General features: G+C 34.5%; 1 protein-coding gene across 1 annotated transcript; it reads left to right on the forward strand.

The window, feature by feature from the left end:
• Positions 1-4,334: 4,334 nt before the first annotated feature.
• Positions 4,335-8,556, forward strand: LOC112709229 (leucine-rich repeat receptor-like protein kinase PXC1). Its single transcript, XM_029289101.2, has 3 exons — positions 4,335-5,135; positions 5,270-5,650; positions 7,632-8,556. The coding sequence occupies exons 1-3, from the start codon at positions 4,817-4,819 to the stop codon at positions 8,258-8,260; spliced, it is 1,329 nt and encodes a 442-aa protein (XP_029144934.1). The 5' UTR covers positions 4,335-4,816; the 3' UTR covers positions 8,261-8,556.
• The last annotated feature ends 15,951 nt before the right edge of the window (positions 8,557-24,507 follow it).

Raw genomic sequence — 24,507 nt, forward strand, 5'->3', positions numbered from 1 at the left:
TCATTCTCGTGTAACCCTTTTCAACTTCCATGTGTATTGGATTGCTAATTTTAGAATTAGCTATAGGAATTTTTTGATAAAGATCTTTCATCTTACAACTTTGGATGTTATATCCTCATTTGTATATGTTTTCAATGAAATCACAAATAAAAAAGAAATTGAATTAAAAATTATGAGCAATGTCCATTTGTAACCATAAATAGATATTTAAAAATAAAAATAATTTAATTTAATTATTTTTTTTTTGCAGGAGGAGGGTATGATTTTAAGAAAAGCAGGATTATCTACTGCTATTTTTCTTCTGTCCCCCTTTTTTAAGCCAAAAAAGGAAGGTACCCAGAACTTTCTTGCCCTATTTATGCTCTCTCTTTTTTAGGAACTTGGAAGGTGTGACACTTTATTTTTTTAGAAATATTTTGTACTGCAAATTTCTTAAGATGTATCATTCACACCTTTTGAGTGTATAATTGCTAATGCAGTTTTTTCATGCATTGCAGGATTCTTCCAGAATAATATAACATAAACATTGGATCTTGATAAAGAAGACTTTTGGAATTAAAATTCTAACTACTAAAGCTGAAATTAGGCATAGTACTTCTTAACGTACTTGAAATTGATGGGGCTGGTGGTTGTTCCATGATCCGGGTCCAACAGGATGCAGTGTCCGTTGGAGTGTATTTCAGAAACAATGTAAGGACCCTCCCATTTGGGAGCCCATTTTGGCAAAGACATCTTCCTCATTACTGCGTCTACTGACTTTAGTACAGATCTCCCTCTAGGAACACCTTGAGCCGAATTTGCTTGTCATAAGCTAATGCTGATCTCCGATGATATTCTTCCATCTTTCTTCCCACAACTTCTCTTTTTCCTTCCAACTCTTGCAACTCAGCTTCACAATCCCATGCATTTTAGAATACGCGCCAACTCCCTACGAGTAACTGGGGTGTCTTCGTCTTCTTCCATATTCTCCATATTCGCGAATGGAGGTGGTGAGGAGGTTCTATAACTCGTTTGATCTCTAGCCATCACGTCGAAGTGTTCCTCTCCAGTGGAGCCGCCAAGTGATTCAGCTGAATTTTGTGAAAAATAGATTAAGTGAAAAAATGGTTAAAATGAGAGATTCAGGGTAAGTATACTTATGAGAAAAATACTTCTATTAATGACGAATAAGCAATACAAGAACTAATGATGAGAAATAGAGGTGGAGAACAAGTGTTGAGACCTCCACTAATGTCACAAGAGGATGAATGAGCATTGTTTAAAGTGGATAGGGGCTGGTTAACGGTTGTCGAGTGTTCTCGTGGAAGACCCGAATGCCAATTTTTACTCGTAAAGGGGATGAATGAAATGAAGAACAATAAGAGAAATTTTGGGGAGAGAAAAAGATATTTTTCTAGCTTCTCAGCTTCAGGAATAAGAAAGGTCTAGAGAAAGATTAAGGTGAAAGTGATGGTGCTTTACAGAGGTGACTTGAGGTCCTTTTTATAGTGTAAAACCATGATGAAGAGAAAATATATTATCCAATGGTTTTAGTCTGATATTTGGTTTACTCTTTTTTATTCCAAATATCTTTTGGGATTCCCGTCACTTTAAGTCTTTTCAACTGTTCAATGGAGAAAGTTGATTCCCACACGTTAAATTAAAGCTCATGACATGTGACATCAGTGAAGGGACATCTAGTTTAGTTTTCTTTCAACTAGATGACGTTCTTTACACTCCAAATCCAACCAATCCACTTCCACCAATTTAATTCCCACTAAAGAGAAATTCAACTCCTCAAGGTATTCTTTTGGGTTCCATCCTTTTACCCAATACCTTTAGGAGGAACTTGACTCTTGTTTGACCATATTTGTAGGTCATTCTTAAAATTATTTATGTACAAAAAATGTTTATATTTTTAGTACATAATCAATAGTTAAATTAATTTTTATAAAATAAAATATTTTTTAAATTCATCTTTAAAAGATTTTTTAATTTAATTGGTCTTTTAAAAATTATAAATTGAATATATTTGTCCTTTAGTCACTCCATTTATAATTTTTTTTCAAAGATTGATGTTGTAAAACATTAATTGTTACTGATATGTCTAATTGGATATTGACCAAATATGTTTATAAAAATTTATTAATTTAGTCATCTTTCTCAATTATAAAAATCCTATTTCCAATATGACTTAGTGACTAAATTGATAGATTTTCATAAATATATTTAGTCAACGTCTAGTTGATCATGTTATGTGTCATGTAAGCTATCAGCTAACATTTCACATCATTAAATCGTTCACGAAAATTGTGAATAGAGTAACTGAAGGACAAATATGATTAATTAGTAATCTTTAAAAGACTAATTTGGTTGAAAAAATATTTTAAAGGCGAATTTAAAAAATACCTTATTTTTTAGAGACTAATTTAACTATTAAGTATTAACTTAATTTTGTAATCTTATGTTCCTGCAGTCAAATGTCTCCACAAGTAATTATTGGCTGCCTTTGTTTACATATATGGAATATTGAGATAAGAATATAAAGACAAAAAATTATATTTAATTAACGAATTATAGATAGAGATATTGTGTTTAAAGACATTGAATTAGTATATTTTATATTCATCTTTACAGGAAAGACACAAAAATATTAATAGGATATATAACTTATTTTTTAGTTTTTTATTATTTTTTAATTTTTTATAATTATATTTTTTTTAAATCTTTTGAACCAAAAAAATAAAATAAAAATTTCATAATTTATTCTAGTTTATTATTAAATAAAATATAAAAATACTAATTTTTATATTTTTATCTTTTGTATTTTATTTTTAGTATTCTATTTTATCCTATTCTTAAAACCAAATTTAGTCTATTTGTACAAAAATCCGATACGCTTTGCTGGTTTAATTTAATTTTTTAAATTTTTTTGCTAATAACACTAGTATAGGACTATAGGGTGTTAATCAGCTAGCAAGCATCTATCAAGCATGGTTGTGATTTGTTGTTTTAATTAATTAGTCAACTGATTATTATAGTTATGCGTACTAATGTATTATTATAGTATATTGTACTGATAACTGTATTTGCTCTTAAAGCAGCTGGGGCGCAATGTATTATATCCATTGATTCAGTGTGTATAAAATTAGATATCCATGTTTATAGAGATTTGGATCTTCTAAAGTTTGAATTTCACTTTAGAAAGTAAAGTGTGATCTTCTATCCTTAAATAATTTTTCTTTTATATTTATTCTTGGTCCCACTTATAAAATAAATAGTGAGAGATTACACTTTACTTTCTAAAGTAAAATTCAAATTTTAGAAAATCCAAATCCTGGTTATAGTCTCCTACTCATGACTTTAATATTATCAATATAAAACACCAACAATCTTGAAAGACGCCTTAAATTAAAATAACAATTTGAGGGAAAAAAGAAAGGTTCAGGCCTAACCCCAAGATTTCTAGCCGTTGACATATTGCTTCCACATCCTTGATCCTTTTCAGTTGCTTTGCATCCCACGTAATCTTTATTTATTTAAACAAGAAACCCTTTTCTTATATTCATTAAAAACTCAAAATTTCAAATTAACAAAAGAAACAGTTCATCATCTACAGTGTGATAGGCATCAACTTAATACTAATATAAAAAAGAAATCTTAATGTATTAATTAGTGTAAAATAATTTTATACATATTTAACTATATAATACTATATTAATAAAAATAATTATTTTTTATATTAACTTTGCGAGAATAGTTATCAAATAGACTGAGAATAGTTATCAAATAGACTAAAGTAATTTCACGATGGTATAAAATATTTTATATTGTCAATACATCAAAATTAAATTCATAAAAAATAATAATTTTAATTTCAATACTTCATCGATTCTAATTGTGGATTTTAAGATAATATTTTTATATTAATGTAATAATACATAATTAGATATTTATTTGTATAAAATTATTATACATTAAAAATTATTAAAAATTATAAATCCTTAAAAGCCTTTAATACAATGTTGACTATTCTTTTATCTATAAAAATTTTAAGTGTCGTTTAATCATGCATTATTTAATTTACGAACTTATCGATTCTCACAATAATCGCTTTGAAAAAATACATATTTGACATTATAGTATAGGATTCAATGGTAATATAAGAAAATATGAAAGTCGTTCTGCTATTGTTAATGTCACATCATGATGGATTTGCATAACATATGGACATTCAACTTGAACTATTAGTCATTTGAGTAACGACAAGTGGGATGATTTCATTCACATTTGTTAATTAGTTTAGAACTTTTGGTTACAATTGCTTTATTAATCATCATGAGCTTGAACCTTATGGTTCTATTATTGTTAGTGTCATTGAACATGTTATGATGTGATGAATTGAAGGAAGAAAAGAAAGCTTTATTGGTAATAAGGGATTCTTTAAGTTCTTCTGCCAATTTGCATGAGAATTGGACAGATTCTCCTTGTATAGGAAATCAAAGTAGATGGAAAGGTATCATTTGTTCAAATTGGCATGTTGTTCAAATAATCCTTGAAGATTTCAATCTTAGGGGTTCATTGCCTTCTACCTGTTTGCAAAAAGTACCTTTCTTGAAACACCTTAACTTGGGAAACAATTCAGTTCTTGGTTTGCTTCCTAATCTCACAAACTTGGTATTTTTGGAACAAGTTTTGCTTTCATATAATCATTTCTCAGGTCCAATCCCTTTGGAATATGCTCATGGATTGCCTAACCTGAAAGTGTTGGAGCTGCAAGAGAATTACTTGGATGGTCAAATTCCATCCTTTGATCAACCAGCACTGACGAGTTTCAATGTATCGTATAATCATCTTTGGGGGACAATTCCTGAAACTTCGGCCCTGCAGAGGTTCTCTGATAGCTCCTTTGATCATAATTGGGAAGCCATTGGATAAGTTGTGTCCTTCTTCACCTCCTGCTGGCCCCTCTTCTGCACCATATCCTTCGGTTATTCCTCGAAGCTCTGCAGCAGCGAAACACGAACATACCGACCAAGTCAGAGTGATCGTTTTGATTGTTGCTTCAGGAGCAATTTTGCTTCTTGTGATAATATCTGTTTTCTTGGTTTACAATAAAGGAGTGCCTGAAAAAGAAGCAAGAAATGGTGCATCAGGTAATATATTACTAAAAATGTCAAAAAGACTATCCATAAAGAATGGAAGGAATACCTATTATTCTTTTATGAATGATTTACTGGAAAATATGTCTCATACAAAAGTAATTAACTTCGCATTTTTTCTCAAACAGGGTATACTTTTGGAGCTTGGGCAAGAAACATAGTTTCTGAAAATGAAGATTATGAAAGATTAGGCAGAATGGAATATTTCAGCAAGGAATTAGCAGCTTTTGACATAGATGATTTATTAAGGGCATCAGCAGAAATGCTAGGGAAAGGTAATTTGGGCATTACATACAAAGCTACCCTTGAAACTGGCATTGTTCTTGCAGTAAAGAGACTTAGTCACATGAATGAGTTAAGCAGAAAGGAATTTACAAAGCAGATGCAAGTTCTTGGGGAGTTGAAACATGAGAATTTGGTAGAAATTATCTCATTTTATCACTCAGAGGAGCAAAAGTTGATCATACATGAGTTTATCTCAAATGGCAGCTTATTTGACCTCCTACATGGTTAGTTTTCATTCTTTCTAGCTCTTCCAAGCAAAGTAAAATATTCTAAAGGTTGAATTATTGGTTAGAGCTCTATAGTTTAAAATTTTATCATCAAGTCCATATTGTTTAAAAATTTTCAAACAGATACTTATCGTGTGAACGTTTCTAATTATATCGGAAATTCTTTTATTTAAATTAAATAAATATAAAATTTACGAAAATATATAAAGTACAATGTCATTACATGAATATACAATTGGACACATCTTGGTTACCGAGGACGATTCCGAAAATTAAACACATCTCGGATCTCGGGTAATCAGACCCCAATTTGCGTGAAAAGAGTTAAATGGGTTTGAGATACATGCAAAAATAAAATATGAACTTAGTATTCAAGATATGCACAATGCTCAAATTGGTGATTCAATATACGAGATATGGTTAATTTTTATTTCGGTGGTGTTTGATAGAACATGTGGGTATGAATTTGAACATGGTGTTACTAACGGTTGGTTATGATACAAATAAAATTGTTACTGATTATTGGATTGTTAAGAACTCATGGGGGGAGGAGGGTACATAAAGATGAAAAAAAAAAAGACATATATGATAGTCTTGGATTATGCGGAATCGCCATGTCTTATCCCACTGCATGAATTCAAGTTTTTCTAATGAGTATTTTGTGGGTAATTTTTAAAGTTTTTAAATATTTATTTTAAAAAAATATATATTCAAATATACACTTTTTAGAATATTTGTTAGTAGGCAGAAACTCACCTGCAGTCGACTGCAGGTGAAGTTGCTTCTGGATGGATGACACGTGTTATTATATGGTTTTAAAAAAATCGGTTTATCTTATATAAATGATTTATTTAAAAAAACCGGTTTAAATTGGACCAAATAGTTACTTTTATTATTTTCTTTAGGTTCTGATAGTCTTTATATATTTATAAATAAAAATTTTAAATTTTTATTTTAAATTTTTTAATAAAAAAGATATTTTGATAAATAATGAATAGGTATCTTTGTTTTTATTGAAATAAATTAAATATACTCGTGTGTATATATATAAATGAATTGTTATAAATATTATTTATGATTATTTTAAAAGAGTAATATATTTAATAAAATTATTATCTCTTAAATATTATTGTGTGATATTATTAGATTAATTTTATATTGTATAGATATTATTTTACCATAGTAATAGAAGACTGCGTTATTAGATTAACTATGCGCATAGAGTGTAGCCAATTTATTTTTATACGCGCATGACTTAATTTAATAATGTCATTTTTTAAATTAACTTTGCAGTACTCATACAAATAACTAGTATAACAATATAAGTATATTTATTTTTATTGAATTAAATTTAATTGTTAATTTAAATTAGAATCATCTAAATTTTAAATGAAATATTTTTATAATTTTAAAATTTAAAATTATTTGAATTAAAATAAATAACCATATTTCGGGTATCGAGTCACCAATTCGCGCATTGTGCATATCTCGGGTACTGAATTTATATTTTATTTTTGCGTGTATCTCGAGTGCTGAACCTCCATTTAACTCTTTTGATGCTGATTGGGATTTCAATATTCAAGATGTGTTCAATTTTCAGAACCCTCAATAACAGAGAGGTGACCAATTATATATTTATGTAATTATTATGTATTTTTATATATTTTTGTAAATTTTATATTTATTTAATTTAAATATAAAAAGACCCAATTATATCCCTATACTTTAAAATTGTTTTTCTACCAAGTCCATGTAATCCTAACTCCTAAGGGTAGGGATATAGAAGGACGGGATGCAAAATGTTATACGATATGAGGATGTGATTGGAAACTTTTAAACTATAGGATCTAAATAAATATTTTCACACAATATAAATTTGGGTACGAGTCTTTAAAGTACAGAGACTTAATCGAAAATTGAATGAAATCATAGGAACCTCCAAAATGATTGAACCCATTCTAAAATCTAATGATACTAGAGAACAGAGGAGTTGGCAGAAAACTTCTTGATTGGAATGCAAGGCTAACTATCATCAAAGACATAGCAAAAGGTGTTGATTTCCTTCATCATTCCTTGGCATCTCACAGGGTCCCCCATGGCAACCTCAAATCATCCAATGTCCTAATTCATCATCATGATAACCAAGGTAACCACCATGCGAAGCTCACCAATTTCGGCTTCTTGACTTTACTTCCTAACAAGAAATCAGCAGAGAAACTGGCCATAAGCAAGTCACCAGAATTTGTTCAAGGGAGGAAGCTAACACATAAGACTGATGTGTATTGCTTTGGAATAATTGTGCTTGAGGTCATAACTGGGAAAATTCCTGGTGAAATGTTTGGGGTAATGGGAATGGAAGAAGAAGAAGAAGAAAAAATAAGTGATCTTTCAGATTGGGTGAGAATGGTGGTCAACAATGATTGGTCAACAGATATTCTTGATATTGAGATGATAGCTGCGAAAGAAGGACATGATTCGATGTTGAAGCTAACACAGATAGCCCTTGAGTGCACTGATGATAAGCCTGAGAAGAGGCCTAAGATTAGTGAAGTTTTGAGGAGAATGGAAGAGATAGAGAAAACGAAAAATGGGAATTTGATTAGCTGAAAAACGGGAGAGAGAGAGAGAGACCTAAGAATAGGTGAAATCTGAGTTTGATTAGCTTGGTTGAACTTTCCTTATCCAAAGAAAAAGAAAAGTTTAACAAATGAGTATTAGTAATTTCCATTTTCTCAAATATTTTTTTCATCTTTACAAAATCCTTAATATATTGTAAAGGTGAAGAATCTGTTCCAATTAGCTCAGCATACTTTCTTCAATGTACTTATATGGAAAACTTTTGTAGTTAAAATTATTTGGATCTCCTTTTTGATTATTATACTCATTTTATATTTCTCCTCTCATGTGATCGTTGTTAAGAAAATATTTATAAATTGATGTTATGCTGATATACACATCTATTATAGTTTTAAATATTTTTAATTACTTAAAGATAAGTGACTAAATAACTGACATCAAAGTATAACTATTTTATTCTTCTGCATTCAAAGACGAAAAATAAAAATAAAAATAAAAATAAAAAATAATCACATTTTCAAACTGCATATGAAACAATCAGCATATCATCCACGTTACTGATGAAAGATTGGATTTATTATTTTATCCTTAGGTTAATTCCTTTTTTATATGTAAAATGAGTAATTAATAATGATTTTTTAAGAAAAACAAAATTTGTATACCAAAATAGTCTTTCATATAAAAGGCAATCATAATGTATTCTGAAATAGAGAATTTCTTTTCTAGTGATGTTATGACACATACGTTTTTGTAATCAAATCAATTAAGTTGGTATAAATTTGACAAAAAATATGTGGGTATGCCTCATACATTTCTCTTTTTTTGCGTTTTTTTTAATACAGATTTGTTGAAAAGTACAAAAATTTATTAATATAACATATAAATTTTTAAATATAAATTTTTGAACATGTAATCTATAAAATATTTATATATTATATATCAAAATTTTTGTACTATATATATTTTATTAGTTGAATATTAATGTTTGTATATATAATTTTTTTAAATTTTTTATGAATTAAAATTTATGTTAAGTAGTTTTGCTATCTATAAAAGAGAAGTAGATGAAAAAAATAAAGAAAATGAGATGATGATGATAATAAAAGAAAATAAAAAAATAAATAAAATAAGAAGAAAAAAAAGTAGCAACAACAACGATAAAAAAAATTCAGTGCGATTTGGTTAAAAAATCACTTCACTACATAATTTTATTTGTTTTTTCATTGCTTATCATTATCCAATAAGAATATATTGTTTCAGTAAACAATTATTCTTCACATACAAGTCATTTTTTGATATAAATCCATACGAGTTATTTGTATTTACGCGTGCACATTCTTCTTCGTGCCGCTGCTGAAAGTTCTTCTTCTCTTTCGTTATCATCGCCACCAACACCACCACCTCCTCTTCTTCCTCATTTTTTTTCATTGGAATATCTTCTCCTCCTTCTTTTTCATCTTTCTCCTCCATCATCTTCATCATGATCATCATCATTATAGTCATCGTCATTGTCTTCTTCTTCTTATATGTATCGTCGTTATTGTTATCGTAGAATTTTTGCCATATTGATGACGTTGCCTGATTCAAAATTAAAGAAAATATTTTTGTGCATTTGTAGCAAAATTTCGATGTAAAAGTTCTGAATCTGAATTATTATTGTGATGAATCTGTTCCATTATCGTTTCAATATTTTTTGGAAAACTTACGGTATATTTTGAAAATATTGCGATGCATTTTGTAAATATTTTGATGTATTTTCTGATAAATTCTGCATAATTCAAAACTCTTTCTCTTCCTCCTCCTCATCTTCTGCTGCTGCTTCTTCTTCTTTTTCATTAGGGTTAAGTACGATTTTGGTCTCTAAGGTAGGGGCTGAAAATTTTTTTCGTCCCTAACCTTTTTTTGCTTACAAAATTGTCCCTAAGGTTTAACTTAGTTTTAAAATCATTTTTTTTACCAAATTTTTAATTTTTATTTCGAAAATACCTCTAACTAAAAAAAAGAAAAAAAAAAGAAAACGGGTTAAGGGGGAAAGGGGGAAGGGAATCACTTTGGGGGGGGGTGGTTCAAGGAAGAAGAGGGGCAAGGGAAGGTAGGGAAAGGAAGGGGAAGGGCAACCATCACTGCTCCTCACTGCCACCCCTGCTCCTCATAGTTTGGTCCTTGCCGCTGGATCTCATTGCAAGGGTGGGCGTCACGCGCCGCTCGCCATTTTTGGTCATCCTCCTTGCTCGGTTGCTGGTCGTTGCTGTTCACCCCTTTACCCTAAGCCTTACCTCTAGCTGTAAAGCAAAGGATAACAAAGTGTCACAACAATTTTAAGACTTATAATATATAATATAGGTCCAAAAATTTATATAACTAGAAGCCCGATGAAGGAATAAAGCTCAAAGTCGCATATAGTAGAATTACAAAACGCGAAGCGTTCACACACAATAACTAATCACGTAGGCATGAACAGAACAAGACATAATAACTATAAAACCTTGTAGATAGCTCCAGGATATAAAAGGTAATCATTAAAGTAAACAAGATATATATAAGTATGATATACAAAGGAGGACTAGTCACAACCTGCGGAGTTTAGGCTGGCTAGTCAAACCGAATACAACAAAGTTTTTGAAGTTTAAAACAGCATTATACAATTTATCTCTCAAATCAAGCCTCTAAGGGCATAAAGTCTAAAACAGAAAGGTGAGAGAAAGTACTACAATAAAATGAAACAGAAATAAACAAGGAAGAAACCATACTTCGCTCTGTCACCATGTTCGCAATTTCACCGAGGTGAATTACGACCTACATTTGAAAAACAACAACAACATATGGTATGAAAACCGGAGGTTCTCAGTATGGTAACAGTGCCCAATATGTAAGATGTGTTCTGGGATGCCAAAGGCAATCCTAGAACTTCACATCGATACCGATATTCAAGCTTAATGAAAAATAAATAAATTAAACCATAAATAGGGTTATCTAAACTTAGGCGATTTCTAACTAAAACTAGTCACACCGCTGTATCCCACATCTTTCACCAACCTAACCTCCTCAACGCCAGTAAAACACATTTAATACAACCAAGTAAAACATAACTAATATACATATACAATAGGTAATTGAACTAGCATTTAGGCATGTTATTCAAATAAGCATAACTTAAGTAATCAAAGCAAGCAAACATATACAAGATGCATATGATGAATGTCTATCCTATTTGACTCGTGATATCACTTGTCGGTCTATAAATGCCAACCCGAGACATCCTTCCAGATGTAGCCTTCCTGCCACGCCAGAGAGATAGGATCTGCACACTCATTCAGCGGAGGAATTTGCCACGGTGGGGATATAGGCCCCGCACACTCATGCAGCAGGAAGTCTGCTATGCCAGGGATATAGGCCCTGTACACTCATGCAGTAGAAGAGGAAATAACAACAAGTATCTCACCATAAATCATTCCAAGGCACACTCTTTCAATAACCAACAAGTCCCTCATTCATTTTCGAGTTCCACACTCATGGTAACTGGTGAACGAAATTGTGATCATCAATGGCGCCATCAACATGGTACGCTCAATTGCAATCTCAAATCTTTATCACAACTTCGCACAACTAACCAGCAAGTGCACTGGGTCGTCCAAGTAATAAACCTTACGCGAGTAAGGGTCGATCCCACAGAGATTGTTGGTATGAAGCAAGCTATGGTCATCTTGTAAATCTCAGTCAGGCAGATTCAAATGGTTATGAATGATTTATGAATAAAGCATAAAATAAAGATAGAGATACTTATGCAATTCATTGGTGAGAATTTCAGATAAGTGTATGGAGATGCTTTGTCCATTCCGTCTCTCTGCTTTCCTACTGTCTTCATCCAATCCTTCTTACTCCTTTCCATGGCAAGCTGTATGTTGGGCATCACCGTTGTCAATGGCTACAATCCCGTCCTCTCAGTGAAAATGTTCAACGCGCTCTGTCACAGCACGGCTATTCAGCTGTCAGTTCTCGATCATGTCGGAATAGAATCCAGTGATTCTTTTGCGTCTGTCATTAACGCCCCACAATCGCGAGTTTGAAGCTCGTCACAGTCATTCAATCCTCGAATCCTACTCAGAATACCACAGACAAGGTTTAGACCTTCCGGATTCTCTTGAATGCCGCCATCAATTCTAGCTTATACCACGAAGATTCCGGTTAAGAAATCCAAGAGATAAACATTCAAGCCTTGTTTGCTTGTAGAATGGAAGTGGTTGTCAGGCACGCGTTCATAACTGAGAATGATGATGAGCGTCACATAATCATCACATTCATCATGTTCTTGGGTATGAATGAATATCTTAGAAAAAGAGTAAGCCGAATTGAATAGAAGAACAATAGTAATTGCATTAATACTCGAGGTACAGCAGAGCTCCACACCTTAATCTATGGTGTGTAGAAACTCCACCGTTGAAAATACATAAGAACAAGGTCTAGGCATGGCCGAGAGGTTAGCCCCCATAATCTAAGAACTAGACATCCAAAGATTATCAAAGGATCTAAAGTGATCAAAAGATTAAAATACAATAGCAAAAGGTCCTACTTATAGAGAACTAGTAGCCAGGGTTTACAAAAATGAGTAAATGACATAAAAATCCACTTTCGGGCCCACTTGGTGTGTGCTTGGGCTGAGCATTGAAGCATTTTCGTGTAGAGACTCTTCTTGGAGTTAAACGCCAGCTTTTGTGCCAGTTTGGGCGTTTAACTCCCATTCCTGTGCCATTTCCGTCGTTTTACGCCAGAATTCTTAAGCTGAGTTGGAACGCTTGTTTGGGCCATCAAATCTCGGGAAAAGTATGGACTATTATACATTGCTGGAAAGCCCAGGATTTCTATTTTCTAACGCAGTTGAGAGCGCGCCAAATGGGCTTCTGTAGCTCCAGAAAATCCACTTCGAGTGCAGGGAGGTCAGAATCTAATAGCATCTGCAGTCCTTTTCAGCATCTGAATAAGATTTTTGCTCAGGTCCCTCAATTTCAGCCAGAAAATACCTGAAATCACAGAAAAACACACAAACTCATAGTAAAGTCCAGAAAAGTGAATTTTAACTAAAAACTAATAAAAATATAATAAAAACTAACTAAAACATACTAAAAACATACTAAAAACAATGCCAAAAAGCGTATAAATTATCCGCTTATCACAACACCAAACTTAAATTGTTGCTTGTCCCCAAGCAACTGAAAATCAAATAAGATAAAAAAAGAAGAGAATATGCAATGAATTCCAAAAACATCTATGAAGATTAGTATTAATTAGATGAGCGGGGCTTTTAGCTTTTTGCCTCTGAACAGTTTTGGCATCTCACTTTATTCTTTGAAACTCAGAATGATGGGCTTCTATAGGAACTCAGAATCCAGATAGTGTTATTGATTCTCCTAGTTAAGTATGATGATTCTTGAACATAGCTACTTTATGAGTCTTGGCCGTGGCCCAAAGCACTCTGTCTTCCAGTATTACCACCGGATACATACATGCCACAGACACATAACTGGGTGAACCTTTTCAGATTGTGACTCAGCTTTGCTAGAGTCCCCAATTAGAGGTGTCCAGGGTTCTTAAGCACACTCTTTTTGCCTTGGATTATTTTTTTGTTTTTCTTTTCCCCTTTTTTCATTTTTTTTGAATTCAATGCTTTTTCTTGCTTCAAGAATCATTTTTATGATTTTTCAGATCCTCAGTAACATCTTTCCTTTTTCATCATTCTTTCAAGAGCCCACATTCATGAACAACAAATTTAAAAGACATATGCACTGTTCAAGCATACATTCAGAAGTCAAAGTATTGCCACCACATCAAAATAATTAATCTGTTATAACATTCAAAATTCATGCAATTCTTCTCTTTTCCAATTAAGAACATTTTTTATTTAAGAAAGGTGATGGATTCATAGGACATTCATAACTTTAAGGCATAGACACTAAGACACTAATGATCATAAGACACAAACATAGATGATGAACATAAGCATAAAAATTCAAAAAACAGGAAAATAAAGAACAATGAGATTAAAGAACGGGTCCACCTTAGTGATGGCGGCTTGTTCTTCCTCTTGAAGATCTTATGGAGTGCTTGAGCTCCCTAATGTCTCTTCCTTGCCTTTGTTGCTCCTTTCTCATGACTCTTTGATCTTCTCTAATTTCATGGAGGAGAATGGAATGTTCTTGGTGCTCCACCCTTAGTTGTCCCATGTTGGAACTCAATTCTCCTAGGGAGGTGTTGATTTGCTCCCAATAGTTTTGTGGAGGAAAGTGCATCCCTTAAGGCATCTTAGGGATTTCATGATGAGTGGGATCTCTTATTTGCTCCATCCTCTTCTTAGTGATGGGCTTGTCTTCATCAATGAGGATGTCTCCCTCTATGTCAATTCCAACTGAATAACAGAGGTGACAAATGAGATGAGGGAAAGCTAACCTTGCCAAGGTAGAGGACTTGTCTGCCACCTTATAAAGTTCTTGGGATATAACCTCATGAACTTCTACTTCCTCTCCAATCATGATGCTATGAATCATGATAGCCCGGTCTATAGTAACTTCGGACCGGTTGCTAGTAGGAATGATTGAGCGTTGGATAAACTCCAACCATCCTCTAGCCACGGGCTTGCGGTCATGCCTTCTCAGTTGAACCGGCTTCCCTCTCTCTTCCATTGAGTGCCCTCTTCACAAATGTCTATGAGGACTTGGTCCAACCTTTGATCAAAGTTGACCCTTTTTGAGCTTGAAGGGGACCTCGGGGATCACCTTCTTCATGGCCACAACTTCATAGAAGTGGTCTTGATGCACCCTTGAGATGAATCTCTCCATCTTCCATGACTCGGAGGTGGAAGCTTTTGCCTTCCCTTTCCTCTTTCTAGAGGTTTCTCCGGCCTTAGATGCCATAAATGGTTATGGAAAAACAAAAAGCAATGCTTTTACCACACCAAACTTAGAAGGTTTGCTCGTCCTCGAGCAAAAGAAGAAAGAAGAGAGTAGAAGAAGAAGAAATAGAGGAGATGAAGGTGGCTTTGTGGTTCGGCCAAGGGGGAGAAGTGGTGTTTAGGTTGTGTGAAAATGAAAGAGTGAAGATGGGTTTATATAGGAGTGGAGAGGGGGTGTATGGTTCGGCCATTATGGGTGGGTTTGGGAGGGAAAGTGGTTTGAATTTGAATGGTGAGGTAGGTGGGGTTTTATGAAGGATGGATTTAAGTGGTGAAGAGAATGGTGGGATTTGATAGGTGAGGGGTTTTTGGGGAAGAGGTATTGAGGTGATTGGTGAATGGGTGAAGAAGAGAGAGAGTGGTGGGGTAGGTGGGGGTCCTGTGGGGTCCACAGATCCTGAGGTGTCAAGGAAAATTCATCCCTGCACCAAGTGGCGAGCAAAAATGCTCTTTATGCCAATTCTGGCGTTAAACGCCGGGCTGGTGCCCATTTCTGGCGTTTAACGCCAACTTCTTGCCCCTTCCTGGCGTTTAACGCTAGTCTGGTGCCCCTTTCTGGCGTTAAACGCCCAGAATGGTGCCAGACTGGGCGTTAAACGCCCATTTGCTGCCCTTACTGGCGTTTAAACGCCAGCAAGTTTTCCTCCAGGGTGTGCTATTTTTCTTTCTGTTTTTCATTCTATTTTTGCTTTTTCAATTGACTTTGTGACTTCCCATGATCATCAACCTACAGAAAACATAAAATAACAAAGGAAATATAGATAAATATAACATTGGGTTGCCTCCCAACAAGCGCTTCTTTAATGTCATTAGCTTGACAGTGGGCTCTCATGGAGCCTTACAGATACTCAGAGTAACGTTGGAACCTCCCAACACCAAACTTAGAGTTTGAATGTGGGGGTTCAACACCAAACTTAGAAGTTGGTTGTGGCCTCCCAACACCAAACTTAGAGTTTGACTGTGGGGGCTCTGTTTGACTCTGTTTTGAGAGAAGCTCTTCATGCTTCCTCTCTATGGTTACAGAGGGATATCCTTGAGCCTTAAACACAAAGGATTCTTCATTCACTTGAATGATCAATTCTCCTCTGTCAACATCAATCACAGCCTTTGCTGTGGCTAGGAAGGGTCTGCCAAGGATGATGGATTCATCCATGCACTTCCCAGTCTCTAGGACTATAAAATCAGCAGGGATGTAATGGTCTTCAACTTTTACCATAACATCCTCTACAAGTCCATAAGCTTGTTTTCTTGAATTGTCTGCCATCTCTAGTGAGATTCTTGCAGCTTGTACCTCAAAGATCCTAGCTTCTCTATTACAGAGAGAGGCATGAGGTTTATGCTTGACCCTAGGTCACACAGAGCCTTCTTGAAGGTCATGGTGCCTATTGTACAAGGTATTGAGAACTTCCCAGGGTCCTGTCTCTTTTGAGGTAGTTTCTGCCTAGACAAGTCAGCCAGTTCTTTGGTGAGCAAAGGGTGTATCCTCCCAAGTCTCATTACCAAATAACTTGTCATTTAGCTTCATGATTGCTCCAAGGTACTTAGCAACTTGCTCTTCAGTGACATCTTCATCCTCTTCAGAGGAAGAATACTCATCAGAGCTCATGAATGGCAGAAGTAAATTCAATGGAATCTCTATGGTCTCAGTATGAGCCTCAGATTCCCATGGTTTCTCATTAGGGAACTCATTGGAGGCTAGTGGACGTCCATTGAGGTCTTCCTCAGTGGCGCTCACTGCCTCTTTCTCCTCTCCAAGTTCGGCCATGTTGATGGCCTTACACTCTCCTTTTGGATTCTCTTCTGTATTGCTTGGAAGAGTACTAGGAGGGAGTTCAGTAACTTTTTTACTCAGCTGACCGACTTGTGCCCCCAAGTTTCTAATGGAGGACCTTGTTTTAGTCATGAAACTTTGAGTGGTTTTGATTAGATCAGAGACCATGGTTGCTAAGTCAGAGTGGCTCTGCTTAGGATTCTCTGTCTGTTGCTGAGAAGATGATGGAAAAGGCTTGCCATTGCTAAACCTGTTTCTTCCACCATTATTGTTATTGAAACCTTGTTGAGGTCTCTGTTGATCCTTCCATGATAGATTTGGATGATTTCTCCATGAAGGATTATAGGTGTTTCCATAGGATTCTCCCATGTAATTCACCTCTTCTATTGAAGGGTTTTCAGGATCATAAGGTTCTTTTTCAGATGAAGCGTCCTTAGTACTGCCTGGTACAGCTTGCATTCCAGACAGACTTTGAGAAATCATATTGACTTGCTGAGTCAATATTTTGTTCTGAGCCAGTATGGCATTCAGAGTATCAATCTCAAGAACTCCTTTCTTCTGATTCGTCCCATTATTCACAGGATTCCTTTCAGAAGTGTACATGAATTGGTTATTTGCAACCATTTCAATGAGTTCTTAAGCTTCTGTAGGCGTCTTCTTCAGATGAAGAGATCCTCCAGCAGAGCTGTCCAATGACATCTTGGATAGTTCAGACAGACCATCATAGAAGATACCTATGATGCTCCATTCAGAAAGCACGTCAGAGGGACTCTTTCTGATCAATTGTTTGTATCTTTCCCAAGCTTCATAGAGGGATTCACCTTCCTTCTGTCTGAAGGTTTGGACTTCCACTCTAAGCTTACTCAATTTTTGAGGTGGAAAGAACTTTGCCAAGAAGGCATTGACTAGCTTTTCCCAAGAGTTCAGGCTTTCTTTAGGTTGTGAATCCAACCATATCCTAGCTCTGTCTCTTACAGCAAAAGGGAATAGCATAAGTCTGTAGACCTCAGGGTTAACCCCATTGGTCTTGACAGTGTCACAGATTTGCAAGAATTCAGCTAAAAACTGATGAGGATCTTCCAATGGAATTCCATGGAACTTGTAATTCTATTGCATTAGAGAAACTAATTGAGGCTTAAGCTCAAAGTTGTTTGCTCCAATGGCAAGGATAGAGATGCTTCTCCCATAGAAGTCGGGAGTAGGTGCAGTAAAGTCATCCAGCACCTTCCTTGCATTGTTGGCATTGTTGTTGTTTTCGGCTGCCATGTCTTCTTCTTTGAAGATTTCTGTTAGGTCCTCTACAGAGAGTTGTGCTTTAACTTCTCTTAGTTTTTGCTTCAAGGTCCTTTCAGGTTCAGGGTCAGCCTCAACAAGAATGCTTTTGTCTTTGCTCCTTCTCATATGAAAGAGAAGAGAACAAGAAAATATGGAATCCTCTATGTCACAGTATAGAGATTCCTTGAGGTGTAAGAGGAAAAAGAAAAATAGAAGGAAGAGGTAGAAGAATTCGTACTTAGAAAGATAGAGTTCGAATTGCACATGTTAGTCCATAAATAGAAGGATGTGAGAAGAGGGGAAGAAATTTTCGAAAATAAATTTAAAAAGATTTTAAAAACATTTTGAAAAATTGAAGAATGATTTTCAAAAAATATGATTGGGAAAGAGATAAAGTGATTTTTGAAAAAGATTTTGAAATTAGAAATCAAAAAGATATGATTGAAAACTTATTTTGAAAAAGATGTGATTAAAAAGATATGATTGAAAATATATAGTTTTAAAAAGATATGATTGAGAAGATATGATTGAAAAACAATTTAAAAAGATTTGATTTTTAAAATCAATGACTTGGCTAACAAGAAAAGATATGATTCAAACGTTAAACCTTTCTCAACAGAAAAGGCAACATACTTGAAATGTTGAATCAAATCATTAATTGTTAGCAAGTATTTTTGAAATTGGAAAGAAATTGATTTTGAAAATATATGATTGAAAAGATATGATTTGAAAAAGATTTGATTTTGAAAAATTATGAAAACTTGAAAAAATTTGATATGAAAACAAAATCTTCCCTCTTGTGCCATCCTGGTGTTAAACGCCCAGAATGGTATCCATTCTGGCGTTTAACGCCCAAAATGCTACCCTTTTGGGCGTTAAACGCCCAGCCAGGCACCCTGGCTGGCGTTTAAACGCCAGTTTTCCTTCCTCACTGGGCGTTTTGAATGCCCAGCTTTTTCTGTGTAATTCCTCTGCTGTATGTTCTGAATCTTCAATTCTCTGCATTATTGACTTGAAAAGACACAAAGTAAATTTTTTTTTTGGATTTTTAATGATGAGGAAAAATCAAAATGCAACTAAAATCAAATAAACAATGCATGCAAGACACCAAACTTAGAAGTTTGTATACTACTGACACTAACAAATTGAGAATGCATATAAGAAACAACAAAACACACAAAACAAGAGAATTTAAATATCAAAGCAAGTAAATCATCAAGAACAACTTGAAGATCAATGAAGACACATGAAAAATGCAAGAAGAACAGAAACATGTAGTTGACACCAAACTTAAAATGAGACACTAGACTCAAACAAGAAATATTTTTGGTTTTTATGATTTTGTAAATTTTTTTGGATTTTTCGAAAATTATATGGAGAAGAAAATAAAGAGATTCAAAATTTTTAATAAGAATTCCAAGAATCATGCAATGTTAGTCTAAAGCTTTAGTCTAAAGGAATTAGACATGGCTAGCCAAGCTTCAGCAGGACATTGCATTCAAGAGCTAAATTGATGAAGATCAATCATCTTTGGTGATGATAAGAACAACACCTTGAAACACTAGAATTCATTCTTAAAAATTCTGAAAAATACGCAATCTAAGCAACAAGATGAACCGTCAGTTGTCCAAACTCAAACAATCCCCGGCAATGGCGCCAAAAACCTTGGTGCACGAAATTGTGATCATCAATGGCGCCATCAACATGGTACGCTCAATTGCAATCTCAACTCTTTATCACAACTTCGCACAACTAACCAGCAAGTGCACTGGGTCGTCCAAGTAATAAACCTTACGCAAGTAAGGGTCGATCCCACGGAGATTGTTGGTATGAAGCAAGCTATGGTCATCTTGTAAATCTCAGTTAGGCAGATTCAAATGGTTATGAATGATTTATGAATAAAGCATAAAATAAAGATAGAGATACTTATGAAATTCATTGGTGAGAATTTCAGATAAGTGTATGGAGATGCTTTGTCCCTTCCGTCTCTCTGCTTTCCTACTGTCTTCATCCAATCCTTCTTACTCCTTTCCATGACAAGCTGTATGTTGGGCATCACCGTTGTCAATGGCTACAATCCCGTCCTCTCAGTGAAAATGTTCAACACGCTCTGTCACAGCACGGCTATTCAGCTGTTGGTTCTCGATCATGTCGGAATAGAATCCAGTGATTCTTTTGCGTCTGTCACTAACGCCCCACAATCGCGAGTTTGAAGCTCGTCACATTCAATCCTCGAATCCTACTCAGAATACCACAGACAAGGTTTAGACCTTCCGGATTCTCTTGAATGCCGCCATCAATTCTAGCTTATACCATGAAGATTTCGGTTAAGAAATCCAAGAGATAAACATTCAAGCCTTGTTTGCTTGTAGAACGGAAGTGGTTGTCAGGCACGCGTTCATAAGTGAGAATGATGATGAGCGTCACATAATCATCACATTCATCATGTTCTTGGGTACGAATGAATATCTTAGAATAAGAATAAGCCGAATTGAATAGAAGAACAATAGTAATTGCATTAATACTCGAGGTACAGCAGAGCTCCACACCTTAATCTATGGTGTATAGAAACTCCACCATTGAAAATACATAAGAACAAGGTGTAGGCATGGCCGACAGGCTAGCCCCCATAATCTAAGAACTAGACGTCCAAAGATGATCTAAGGATCTAAAGTGATCAAAAGATTAAAATACAATAGCAAAAGGTCATACTTATAGAGAACTAGTAGCTACGGTTTACAGAAATAAGTAAATGACATAAAAATCCACTTCCGGGCCCACTTGGTGTGTGCTTGGGCTGAGCATTGAAGCATTTTTGTGTAGAGACTCTTCTTGGAGTTAAACGCCAGCTTTTGTGCCAATTTGGGCATTTAACTCCCATTCTTGTGCCAGTTCCGGCGTTTTATGCTAGAATTCTTGAGCTGACTTGGAATGCCTGTTTGGGCCATCAAATCTTGGGAAAAGTATAAACTATTATACATTGCTGGAAGCCCAGGATGTCTACTTTCCAACGAAGTTGAGAGCGCGCCAATTGGGCTTCTGTAGCTCCAGAAAATCCACTTCGAGTGCAGGGAGGTCAGAATCCAACAGCATCTGCAGTCCTTTTCAGCCTCTGAATCAGATTTTTGCTCAGGTCCCTCAATTTCAGCCAGAAAATACCTGAAATCACAGAAAAACACACAAACTCATAGTAAAGTCCAAAAAAGTGAATTTTAACTAAAAACTAATAAAAATATAATAAAAACTAACTAAAACATACTAAAAACATACTAAAAACAATGCCAAAAAGCGTATAAATTATCCGCTCATCAGTAACAACCATCAATTCTTAATTTCGCAAACTTATCAACATCTCCAAGTCTCAAACTCATTATCCATCCTCAAGTTTCCCCAATACAACATAATCATTCCAACTCTCAAAGTCTCATCAAAGAAATACCTCACCATACCACATTCACTAATCTCATGCATCCACAAACATTCCAAAGCCTAAGTCACCATTTTCTAAAACCCACATATAATTTCATTAATCTCAAACATAAATTCATCTATACTAACCTTAGGGCCTAATTACTATCCACTAGTCTTAAGGAGAAGTTAAAGAAGTATGGAAAGCTAGAGAACCCTAAAAGTGAAGAAAAACACATTTTCAGCAAAGCAGGGGTCACGCGTACGCGTGGGCTATTCGTACACGTGGGCCATGTGTACGCGTGGGTGGATTTTCTTTTGCTTGCGTACACATGTACCTTGCTCGTGTACGCAAGATGCCAAACCCAAAAGGGTTGGTCGCGTGGCGTGCAGGTGGTCGCGTACGCATGCTGCATCAGACCCAGAAAATTAAATGCTGTAGAATTCAGATTTTGGCACCAAACTTCAAACAGTCATAACTTCCTCTATAAAAATCTATTTTCTTTAAACTTTATATCAATTTAAAGCTCTCAAAGCAACCTTTATTTAAAACAAACTTCATTAAATTTCAAGTTTTGAGGCTCAAATTAAGCTCCGTCGAAGTTCACCAAAAACTGGTTTTTACCAAAAATAATAAGGTTCTCAACTTTCCAAAATTCACAACCAAAACCAAATCAAAACCTCATCAAACTTCACTTCACATTAGGACTTACCCTTGTATGTATCATTCACCACTCGTACCAAATTTTCACTCATATTACATGATCCTCAACCCCAATTATCAAATATATCATACTAAAATCATTCCTCAACCAACACAATCATCCATCATCATTATATCACTAACAATCATCATAATCAACCTCAATATCAATCCTCAATGTCATTTATCAGCATTAATAACACAATTCATCAAAATAATAAAAATCATCATACCTCATCAATCCACAATATTCAACAATCAATTCAATCCTATCCTAAGGTCTACTAGCCTAAGTGTCCAGAAACATTACATATTACATAAAAGAAAACTGAAATCATAACTTGGCCGATTTCTAATATGCTCAAACACCAAAATTGATTCCAACAAGCTTCTACCAAGCTCCAAACTACTAAAGCCAAACCAAAAGCCACAACCAACTTCAAAAACAAGCTTATCTAACGGTGATTGGGGCAAAACTTGACAATTATCTGCTACTAGAGATCACCAGCAAAGTCTAAATAGAAACGAGGAGCTCGACAAGTGCTTCGCGTGGTCGCAAACGACTCATCAATCGGAGCTCCGTAGCTCAAGTTATGGCTCCCGGAAGGTGATGATGAATAGTGACAATAGGGTTTCACCCTCCACCATCACCTATCCGAGCTCTCTCTCTCTCTCTCTCTCTCTCTCTCTCTCTCTCTCTCATTCCATCAAAATGAGCTTAACGCTCATAAACACACATATATATGTTGGACTTTGGGCCCGGTCCAACCCGTTAGCAGTTTTAGCCCATTTGGCCCACTTTGGGCCAAAACCTTTAAGATTAGTGCCCGCTTTTCGATTCTAAATTATTTTTATCCTTTTAAAATAATAAATCAATTTGAAAAATCTTATTTTTCTCAAAACACGGTACCGGACAATCTAGAACTGGTATTGTCGCCTGTCGGCTTAAGCACCGATACACATTGTTACAAAAACCTTTCGCAAAAGATACATATTCCAACTAAGAAACATTCATTGAAGTCAAATTTTACCTTTTTATTTTCAAAATATAATTTCTATATTTTCAAACCTATTTCGGGTAATTAAATTATTTTTTTATTAAAATAATTTTACGTGAAAAATTCTGGCTCTTACAGGTCGCCGCTCTCCTCGTCGGTCGCTCGCCGCTGTGCTTCCTAGGGTTTTAATTCTTCTGTTTCTTCTATTAATTATATTGTTGAATTTTTTTATTTGTAGATTTGTTGATGCTTCTGGTTGCTTCTTCATCTAGATCTTTTGTTGTTATTCTTCTTCTGATTCCATGATCCATTGTTGTTATTATTATTTTGTTTCTGGTTATTTTTGTTGTTGTTCTTGTTCTTCTGATTTCATTATCTATTATTATTGTTGTTCTTCTGCTTCTGGTTGTTATTGTTTCATTGTTGTTTCTTCTGCTTCAGCTTCAGTTTTTTTTAGCTTTAGCTTCTGGTTCAGCTTCAGCTTCTGCTTCTGGTTGATTTTAGAGAAGAAGGGGGAAGGGTATTTTCATCCAAAGGATGATTTCAAAATTAAGTTAAATGTTAGGGAAAAATTCGAATGTAAAAAGGTTAGGGATTAAAAAAGTTTTAGCCCCTACCTTAGAGACCAAAATCGTACTTAACTCTTTTCATTATCATCATCATCTTTTTTGTTCTTATACATTTTTTTCTTGTTTTACTCTCTTAACAAGAATAAAAACAAAAAATCAAACAAAGAAGAAGAAAAAACACATAATATTACAAAATTACTTGGAAGATGATGAACTATATTCATTCAACTAAAAGAAAGAAAAAAAATACGAAAAAAAAGAAGAAAAAAAGCATTAAAGAAAAAGAAGCAACAGAAGATGAGGAGGAGGAAGAGGAAGAGTTTTGAATTATGTAAAACTTATCAATACAAATCCACCGAAAATTCTTAAACAATACACATAAATATCTTAGTTTTACACCAAAATTTGCTGCAACTACACAAAAAAATTTTTTTATGCTGTAGTTTTCTTGTTTTTTCCTTATTTCTTTATTTCTTTCTTTTAGTTGAATGAATATAAGTTCATCCTCTTCCAAGTAATTTTGCAGCATGTATTTTTTTCTTTATTTGATTTTTTTTTTGTTTTTATTCTTGTTAAGAGAGTAAAACAAGAAGAAACTTGAGAAGGTAAA

The sequence above is a fragment of the Arachis hypogaea genome, chromosome 9 (assembly GCF_003086295.3).
Source record: "Arachis hypogaea cultivar Tifrunner chromosome 9, arahy.Tifrunner.gnm2.J5K5, whole genome shotgun sequence".
Taxonomy (NCBI): Eukaryota; Viridiplantae; Streptophyta; class Magnoliopsida; order Fabales; family Fabaceae; genus Arachis; species Arachis hypogaea.

Coding starts and splice junctions, on each gene's coding strand:
- LOC112709229 (XM_029289101.2), top strand. CDS start 4,817: ATGTATCGTATAATCATCTTTGGGGGACAATTCCTGAAACTTCGGCCC. Junction 5,136..5,269: donor AGCAAGAAATGGTGCATCAG/GTAATATATTAC, acceptor TTTCTCAAACAG/GGTATACTTTTGGAGCTTGG. Junction 5,651..7,631: donor CTTATTTGACCTCCTACATG/GTTAGTTTTCAT, acceptor TAATGATACTAG/AGAACAGAGGAGTTGGCAGA.